Here is a 10,000-nt window from a genome sequence, read left to right on the forward strand (position 1 = left end):
GTCTCTGATGAATGGCCTCTGGAAAGTTAAACAGCCACAAATCTGACTTTGTGACTAACACTGACACCTACACTCCAGTGTGTGTGTGGGGGGGGGGGTGGAGCTATTGTACAGATTATGACAATTTTAACCCCCTCAGCTGCCAAGTCGCTGTTGAATATTTTACATCTAAGATACTTTTTGTCATATATAGGTTTATAATTTTTTTTTTTTAGAATACGTTTCTGTTTGGGCCTTTAGAGTCAGCTCCATATAAAACATTAGGGTTGTATGCCATCCCTAATTTGTACATGCTTTCGTATATATAGTGCTGCCGACAAAACTTGTCTCGCCCGGTTCCGCGATGTCATTTCTAACGGCCACGTACTGACCTGTTACAGCTGTAACGGCACGCGTTAGCATATGATATTTTCACAACTAAAATAAGAAACACGATGTATTTCCAGTGTATGTGGAGAAAACAAATCGCTGCGGACGCCTTTAAACTAACGCACCCGAAACTGCGCATCCTAGACGCTTTGGGAAATGGAAACCCAGCCCGCGTTCACGCGCCCGGCAAGTATCTACCACCAGCTGCGCGCGGTAGGCGCTGTCATTTGACACGTGACGCCGACTCCACTCGAACTCCGGCGTTGCTGCGCCAGGGCACGTTTTTTTCCGCGAGCTCGGTGTTCATGCCATAGGCGCCTCGCGCCCCTGGCGAGTGTGTAAATGCAGTCCAGCTGGTTCTTTGGTGCGCGCGATTATTAGAGGTACGCCACGACTACCCCCGTTCTCCTCGCTGCTTTGCTACTCTGTGCAGGTTTTGTTTGCACGCACGCACAAACACACACACACACACACACATCACACACACACACACACACACACGCAAGCTAACGGAGCCTCGAAGATGATGGATGGCGTGGACAGGAGACCGTCAGGCGGAGGCGCGCGTCGCTGGGTCGTCGTTGCGCTCTGCTGTTCTTGAAAGCGCCGCGTATGTGCGTGCGTGCGTGCGTGCATGTCGAAGAGAAAGCGAAAAACTGCCTCGTGGAAAGCCCGCCTCCCCTTGAGTGTAGTTGTAGCCAGAAAGCGACAGCGTTATTCCTTTTAGCAGCTGGATGAAAGATGCACCCTCTGCATCTGGCGTGCTTTAGCGCGTGAGCAAAAACAGAAATGGGAGAGCGCTGTTCCACGGAATGCTCGTCAGAGCAGCCTGTGTAGACTTCAAACGCAACGAGTCTGAGACAGACATGCAGAGGTAGAGAAGAAGACCAGGAGACAAAAGCAGTCGAAGATGGAGCCAAGAAAATAAGATTGTGCTGTCAGGGAGAGGGAGAAGGAGAGAGGGAGGGAGAGAGACAGCAAAAGAGAAACGAAATAAAAGGACTGAGTGCGTCTTCTCTGGCTTTTCTTTCTCAGGTCAGGCCTGACAGGCCGGGGGAGGTGGCGTGGACGAGGCTGCTAATTGGAGAGCTGTCGTCATTAATCACCATAGGGCTGTCGGCTGCCTGCCCGGGACACTGCTGAGACTGGCTACGGCTCTCTCTCTCTCTCTCTCTCTCTCTCTCTCTCTCTCTCTCTCTCTCTCTCTCTCTCTCTCTCTCTCTCTCTCTCACACACACACACACTCACTGCTGAGTGAGTGGGGGTGTAGTCTACACCCACACACACTCCCCATGCCCTTCTCAGCTCTGTGCTAAACCCCATGGGACAGAGGAGAGGAGGAGAGAGAGATCAATCAAACAGGTGTAGCCCCACTGGTCAGGGACACTGGTCAGGGAGTTAAATTAACTCTCCCCCCTGCCCCTACTTCCAAGCTCCTCCTCCTACACACACACACACACACACACACACACGCACAGAGACAACAGAAATGGAGTGTCTGCATATTGACTCAGCTGAGTCAGAGAGAGAGATAAATGGGTTGGCGAGATGGATGAGGAGAGAGATGCAGTGAAAGACCAGCGTGACCAGCGTGAGGGATGTGCCGCACGGCTGGGCGTCTGGTGACTGCCACGTGAACCCTCCCTCTCCGTTAACACACACAGCTTCAGCCCCAGTGCTCTTTGCTGTACCATAGTGACCATAGTGACCTTAATGGTCAGTAAATCAATGAATCATATTAATGATAAAGAAGGAAATGCTCCCCTGACAAGACCGTGAGCTCGCCCATAACTTTCAAATGAATCAAAAGCAAAAATTTGTGTGATTAAGATTGTTGCAGTTTCATGCCAACTCCACTAGAGGCAGAATAATCCAAGTCCTGGACTGTTTGAAGGAATAGTTGGCATTTCTGTGACCTGGTGCACAGTTTGTGATCACTCACTTAGCAGTTGAAAGCATATAAGACACATGCAGCTGGCCAAAGAGAGTCATGTTCCACCCAGCGCTAGCTCAACAAGTGTCCTTTCTCATGCTCAACCTCTCCTGGACTCTGGGTCTCTCTCCTGGACTCTGGGTCTCTCTCCTGGGTTCTCTCTCCTGGATTCTGGGTCTCTCTCATGCAGTTCTCAGTCATTCTTCTAGATTCTGAGCCTCTCTCCTGGGTGTCCAGTTGGAGGACATGGGACATGAGCCTGCCTCTGATTAAAGCCTGAGGAAGGTCAGGTGGCCACCTGACCTTGCTGGACATGGAGGGCAGAGTAGCAGGGGCTCGCCAGCCTGATTTATTTAGTTAATGGTCCTGTCAGGTGACACCTGTGCCGTGTCCTCTTCTGTCTGAAGTGCTAATGAACTGCGTGTGTGTGTGTGTGTGTGTGAGTCTGTGTGTGTGTGTGTGTGTGTGTGTGTGTGAGTGTGTGTGTGTATGTGAGTGTGTGTGTGTGTGTGTGCGTGTGTATGTGTGAGTCTGTGTGTGTGTGTGTCTGTGTGTGCACGTGTGTGTGTGTGTGTGTCTGACCCCCACACCTGCTCCCTTGTGACCAGTGTGCTAACAGTCTGTTTTAACAACCTTCAATACAAGTCGACGCTGAAATTTCTCCTGTAATAGTGCAAGAGGGCAGTGATGTGAAGTCTAACTCTGAATAGCAAAAAAAGTAGAAAGAACAAATCTTATAAACATATTACATACACCAAGTAAATAAAAACAAAAATATATATTCATACAGGATAGTTTACGTTTGGATAATAAGACATATTTCTCTCTGAGAGTAGAACTGATAAAAACTGCTCATTAGTGTGGCAGCTGTATACATGCTTATATGCCCCTAAATGAGATTTTGAAAGTTTTTGTAATGTAAGTCTATTAACAAAATGACAGGAAATTTGATCAATTAAATTAATTATTATTATCTTATTAATTATTATTATCTTATTAATTATTATTATTATTACTGAGGGGGTGAGCCTATAGAAGCCTGGCCCTTCTCAGCATTCTGAAGAAGAGGCTGTTATTAGTAAAATGCCACTATATATTTACACGCTACCTTAGCCAGGGACTTAAACACAGTGGTGCTAGTGGTTGAAACAGCAGTACTAGTAACAAATCAGCATTAGTAACTAAAACACAATAGTACTAGTAACAAATCAGTATTAGTAACAAAACACAATAGCACTAGTAACAAATCAGTATTAGTGACTAAAACACAGCCATACTAGTAACAAATCAGTATTAGAGACTACAACACAGCGGTACTAGTAACAAATCAGTATTAGAGACTACAACACAGCGGTACTAGTAACAAATCAGTATTAGAGACTACAACACAGCGGTACTAGTAACAAATCAGTATTAGAGACTACAACACAGCGGTACTAGTAACAAATCAGTATTAGAGACTACAACACAGCGGTACTAGTAACAAATCAGTATTAGAGACTACAACACAGCGGTATGAGTAACTGTCACGGGACGCTCCTCCTTCACGAGTCACGTGGTATGGCCTGCCACGTGCAGGGTGGGTTCACCTTGTTTGTGGCCACGCCTTTTGTGATTGAGCGCACCTGCACAGGGTTTAATGTCGTGTCTATTTAAATCTCAGCTAGTGTGTGTATGGTGTTGGTCATTGTTAGTCTGCTTTTATATGTAAAACACGTATGTAGTCATTGTTAAGTGTCATTGTGATCTGTGTATTACTAAGTATGGAAGTCATGTCTTTCGTTAATATTGTGTATGAGTGCCACCTGTGTTGTTCATGTCTTTTGTTAATAAATGTTTCACTTTATCGAGGGAGTCTGTGCATCCTGCTCAGTACTAGTGACAAACAAATCAGTATTAGTGACTAAAATGCAGCAGTACTAGTGACTAACACCATGGTGCTAGTGACAAAACCCTCACACACAGCACCAAATCCCACACACTCCATACACACAGCACCAAAACCCCCACACACCCCACACATAGACACACACAGCACCAACAACAGGGTTTGTGCTCTTGTGGGTCATGCCAGGCCATGTGATAAATATTTCTCTCTTAGCAGCCTGCTGCCGTTGTCGTTTGGCATTCATGCGGCAGGGTGATTCATTAGCTCTGGCTGGGAGCGCGTGCAGGACTCCTGTGGTTATTAGCGCTCGTCTGCAGAACTGTGTTTAACAGGCACTGGCCTGTACAGAGCTGAGGCAGCACTTTGCTCCCCTCTACAGGGGCGCAGAGAGAACCGAGGAGCCCTGCTCTGTTTCCTCTACAGGGGCCCGGAGAAAGCAATAGACAGAGAAAGCTATGGAGAGAGAGAGAGTCAGAGTGTGTGAGAGAGATGGGGATAGACAAAGAGAATATTATCATCATTTACATATAATGATGTTTGATATTTTTCTTCCAGTGTAATATTTTATGAAATTCAATGAAAACCACTCAGCTTCTTTAATAAGTAGTTTAGCTATAAACTTATTACTGTATAACTATAGTAATATTCTAATATGCTGCTTTATATATCTACTATACTGTAGTAATAGCAGGTATACTACTGTTGTGTATATTTTTTAACTATAGTAATACATGTATTTGCTACTCTATATATCTACTATAAAGTAGCAGGTTTACTGTCACTGTACATATATGTTGTAACTATAGTAATAATATGCTAATTTGCTACTAAATCTATTATACTACACTAATAAATGGTATACTGTAATTGGGTATATTTTGTAAATATAGTAATAATTTGCTAATATGCTGTTTTCAACATCGACTATACTGTACCAATAGCACTATACTGCTGTTGTGTGTATATATATATATATATATTTTATTGAGCAAGCGAAGGTATGCATTTAAAAATGGTTCGTTCATATAAAAAGCAGAAACTAAAAACACACACAAATGTAATCAAGTATCATTTATTACACAAAATAATACATTCTGTTAAATGGACAGCACCGCCATCTCTACATATTATTCGTATTGTTTTATTTCCCACTGTCAGCAAGCCCCACCCAAACCCCACCCAAACCCCCACCCAAAAGCTCTCACCAGCCTGCACCATCAGCCACAATAGAAAATATATCACATCTGTCTGTCTGTATTTTATTCTTTTAACTGTACATGTACAAAAAAAAGGCAAATGTTTTTAAGAATAAACTGGCTGTCAGTTGCATCACAATCTTCAGAAGCAAAGGACAAAAACCAGGGAAAAAGACCTGCCGCACAAAAGAAAGAGACGAAACGATAAACAGTAAACAAGATAAATAAAGCAAACCTTCTTAAGCAAAGCTGCACTGTTATAAAATTGCATTTGGGAAACAAATATTTATCACCTGGAAAAAGTTCTCGTACCAAAGTGACAGAAAAAAAGTACTGGGATGGTTACTGTTCCACCTAGAGAAAACCAAACTGCAATAAATCTTTATTCATCTAATTAAATTAACTGGGTTATCAGCTCGATCATTTTAGAGGCCAAATCTTGCTGCTTTCTCCCTTTTCTCAACACCGAAGGGATCTCTTCGCGCTCAGCTGGGTGTCCGTCAGCGGAGGAGGTCCTGTCACGCCCCTCGGCCAGAGAAAGTGACTCCGCCCATTTGCCTTTTGGCCTGGAGCTTCTCCGAGGACAGTCCTCGCCCTCATCCCGACTGCTTCCTTCGGATGTCTCCCCATCTGCGCGCCATCCATCACGGGTATCCCAGCGCGGAGGCTGATCCCAGTCTCTGGCTGTAGAGGGCGTACGGCGAGTAGTACGGAGAAGCAGCAGGGAGAGAGTGCATCGGGACGCCGGGGCCTCCGGGCAGGTGGGCTTTGCTGTACGGGTGGTAGCGGGCAAGGCCCAACCCAGGCGAGCCCCGCAGGGAGAAAGAGCTCGGAAGTGCGCCCGGGCTGCTGGGAGGGGGCAGATGCAGGTGGCAGGAGGCAGCGGAGGAGGGGTAGGCAGAGAGGAGCTTGCCGTCTACGCCCGGCAAGGCAGTGTGCGTGCGCAGGTGCGCCAGCAGCTCCTCTGAGGTGCTGAAGCGTTTGTCGCAGGGCCCGCCCACCGAGACCCAGTTACAGGCATGAGGGAGGGTGTCACTGGGCAGGACGAAGCCGTAGGTGTAGAGAGGGTGGGTGAGGGACGCCGGTGCGGCGGAGGACAGGGAGCTCGGGTGGAGCGTGTGGAGGTGTGGTGAAGGGTACACCAGAGGGAAGGCCGACTTGAGGGAGGAGGCTGGGTCATGCACGCAGGACGAGCAACCGCCGCCTCCCAGGTGGGGAGCGTTGGAGTAGGTGAGGCAGTACGGGTCTCGACACAGGCCCTGCATGAGTGATGGGGGAGAGGAGCCAGAGAGAGGGCTGGAGCTCGGGTGCTTCCCGGGAACGCCCATCCCCGCACTGCCCACCAGGCTGGACTTAACGGGGTCCAGCCCAGACACGAACCCGGACGGGTAGCCGGCGTAAGCGCCAACGACGGAGCCGTGGTAGCCCATGGTGGAAGGGGGGAGGGGGAAGACAGAGTGGCTGGGTTTAAAGGGGGACACAGGGGCCACATGGCCCGACACCAGGCCTGGCTGGGAGGCCGGAGCTTCGGGTTTGCTGTCCAGGGGCTGCGGGCTGCCAGTGGAGCTGCCGCTACTGGAGTTAGCGCTGGCACGCACCTGACTGGAGTTGGCCAGCTGGGCGTGGTCCAGGCTGGCTTTGCCATGCTCTGCCTCCTTTTTCCCAGCGCGATCTCCACTGCCGCCGCCGCCGCCGCCGTCCGTTCCGGGGGCAGAGCCTGCAGGTTTGGGGTCTGCGTGCGGGGGCAGGACGTAAGGCATCTTCTGCGCGGGCGGACTCTGCCGGTGTGCGTGGGCCTGTCCCGCAGTGTTCTGTGCGGGCGAGACGGTTCTCGGAGACGTGGCATGCGGAGGAAACGATGGACACGTGGCACCGGCGGAATTCCCGCTGGGCACCCTAAATCCCGCCTTATCCGCCGAGCCGTTCACCACGCCTCCCTCCTTCCTACATTCCGAGCCACTTTTGGAATAAGGCTTGAAGCTGGACTTGTCTTCCAGGCCCTGGTGCTGCTCGCAAGGTTTGAGGCCCGAGCTGGACGATCTCCCGTCCTTCTCTCCCAGGCTGCTGGATGAGAGAGCGCCCATCTTGGATGACGGAGTAGGATCCGGCTTCCCGATCTGGGAGCATGTCTGGGCGAGCAGAGCCAGTGGGCTCTTCTTAGCATCAAGCTAAAGGGAAGAAAGCAGACAAACACTGTCAGACTTCGCTTGTTTGTTGGTGTCAGTGGAATACTGTTAAAGGTTTACGACGAGCAGGTTTTGTAATGACAGAAGGCTTAAAGAACTGTTCTGGATCTCGTGGAATGTCCAGGCTGGTTTTAGATCAGGGAGGGGACTGCAGTAAATCAACTTTGGGCCTTTTAAACAGTAGTTACTCTGGATTTTTCAGACTGATGGCACAGCCTTCTAGTTTAGTTCAAAGAGCTTTGAGACTGTCTTTTTAAAATCCCCTTTAAAAGGATATTCCCAGTGTCATAATTCAGAAATATTTATGATCCTAAAAACAATAAGACATACATTAGAAATCTTTTACAGAATACTAAATTAATTACATAAGATTAAATAAGATTGAGTTAAATTGATTAAATTGAGTTCAAAAGAAATCCTTAATTTACTCCACGACGATTTAGCGTATTTTGATGTATTACAATCTATTACGATTTATATATTATGACAATTCTGCAACTATTGGTTTGTTTCTGAGCACAAGAGCATAAACGTGACCAGCTAATTATCTACTCTACAGATATGGAACGCCGTCCATAGCTGATACCCCCGGACAGAAGCGCGAGCAGTCTGCCGCGAACGGCGTCGGCGCCCGGGCCGTTCCCCTTTACGCACTAAAGCGCGTTCCTGCGTGAGGGAGTCCGTTGAATGCGTGTGTTGAAAAGTGTGACTACGTGCTAACGAGGACGCTCTTTGAAGACTTTAAAAAAACACCAGCAGCGGAGCGTGACCACTATAGCCTACCAAAGCACGTAACTCTCCCTTTGACACGCGCGAACGCGCTTTAAAAGAAGCAGAACGAATAACCACATTAACGGGAACCGGGGTGCGGATGTCGGACATTTTATATAAATGATCTGAGGTTACAGTGTTTACGAACTCAGAGGGGGAAGAAAAGCCATTTCGGAAAGCCTACGGTGAGCGTGTAAGCGGTTCGTACCTCGATGCTGACGGGCGCGGAGCTCAGCGGCTGCAGATATTCCGGGTGCAGCATATGGCTCGCGTGAGCGGTCAGCATTTTGAGGATCCGTACGGGCAGTCGCCTCTCCTGACGCGCGGGGTCCGCGAGTGGACGCGAGACGACCGAAGGGGCGCGCGTTCTAGAACCGCCGATCAAAGTATCGCCACCACCGTGGCACGCGCCGTTCTCTGCTGTGTGTCTCCGTGAGCTGGCTGCAAATCCAGAAGGCGCTTCGCTCATCTGGATCGGGGCGGATCGCGGACCTGGCAGGAATATAGACGGGGCGGGTGTCGTGCGGGTCTCATTTAGATATCCGATGTCATTTAATAAATCACCGCCGACCCGAGCAGCATGGTGTCCTCCCAACTCTGCACGGTATATCCAGTGGGAATGACGGTAGTTTGTAGTCCCAACTACAGAGCGATAGAAGTCACTGTGGAAAACAAACCCTCCCGTTTCGGCATCGTTCCGAGCGCGGGGTCTCCACTAGCCCAGGGTGGCCTCGGTGTCTCTGCGCAAAACTACAAATCAGCGCAAAACAAGTGACGCGGATCCTTGATCAAATAATCACGCTTCCGCCACCGAAAAAACTGGTCAGGTTGTTTAAGAATATCCCGGGATAGGACAGGAATCTCCGATCCTCTCGCTGAGTTCCGCCGTCGTCTCTCCACCTCGCTCGCACACACACACACTCCTCATACTGAGATCTGGAGGAGCGCTTGAAAAGGAACAAGCCGCCGTCCAATCGCGGAGATCCGCATTGCTAATCAGTGGGCGGGCACTACGCCCGAGGGGGCGGGGTCACCGCTCGGACCCGTTCACGGCGTGTCCGAGGAGATGGGTTGTGACCCAAATACGCACGTGTCGGAGAGCCAGGCAAAGGCACGGGTTCAGAAAGGAGGAAGGGTGACTGCAGAGATCCGCGAGCCGCCTGTTTGCACAACAGTGCACAACAATCCCTGAGATGAATGGCTGCGGTTTGACTTCGTAATGAATGTACGACAGACAGTCTTAATTCTAAAAAAAATACATGCAGCACATTGCAAAGTAAAGCAAAGCAAACAAATGGCCATCACATTAACACATTGCCTCTACATTAAAAGATTACCGCGGCTTCATTTCACCAAACTGTCAGCCTTTTGTTCTTCTTTGAATGAGAAATGTTTCACGCCATTACAGTGAAAACCAGGGCACGCACCGACCTTAAAACGTGCGCGCTAGCGTTTATAGAATTGCTTTCTTTTTCATTTCAAATGACCCTAAATGATATATTTCATATACAATAGCTGTTCATGTCCGTGTCTTCTTCTGAATGTTAATAACTCTATTACATTACCCCAGGCTTGATTTGCCATCGGAGTAATTTAGCTAACCTAATTATGCAATGAATTGGCTTCATTACTTAAAAATGAATCCCGGCAGAGGCTG

At 48.6% G+C, this 10,000-nt stretch overlaps 1 protein-coding gene across 1 annotated transcript; it reads right to left on the reverse strand.

Annotated features, from left to right (window-relative positions):
• Positions 1-5,380: 5,380 nt before the first annotated feature.
• Positions 5,381-9,398, reverse strand: znf703 (zinc finger protein 703). Its single transcript, XM_026995936.2, has 2 exons — positions 8,552-9,398; positions 5,381-7,554 (listed from the first exon to the last, which is right to left on the reverse strand). The coding sequence occupies exons 1-2, from the start codon at positions 8,810-8,812 to the stop codon at positions 6,031-6,033; spliced, it is 1,785 nt and encodes a 594-aa protein (XP_026851737.2). The 5' UTR covers positions 8,813-9,398; the 3' UTR covers positions 5,381-6,030.
• Between the last annotated feature and the right edge of the window lie 602 nt (positions 9,399-10,000).

The sequence above is a fragment of the Electrophorus electricus genome, chromosome 9 (genome assembly GCF_013358815.1).
Source record: "Electrophorus electricus isolate fEleEle1 chromosome 9, fEleEle1.pri, whole genome shotgun sequence".
NCBI classification, from domain to species: domain Eukaryota; kingdom Metazoa; phylum Chordata; class Actinopteri; order Gymnotiformes; family Gymnotidae; genus Electrophorus; species Electrophorus electricus.

What these genes read in the sequence shown, in the direction of transcription:
- znf703 (XM_026995936.2), bottom strand. Translation starts at nt 8,812, where the DNA reads ATGAGCGAAGCGCCTTCTGGATTTGCAGCCAGCTCACGGAGACACACA. An exon ending in CCGCGCCCGTCAGCATCGAG is followed by an intron (nt 7,555 to 8,551) that starts GTACGAACCGCT and finishes TCTTCCCTTTAG; the next exon opens with CTTGATGCTAAGAAGAGCCC.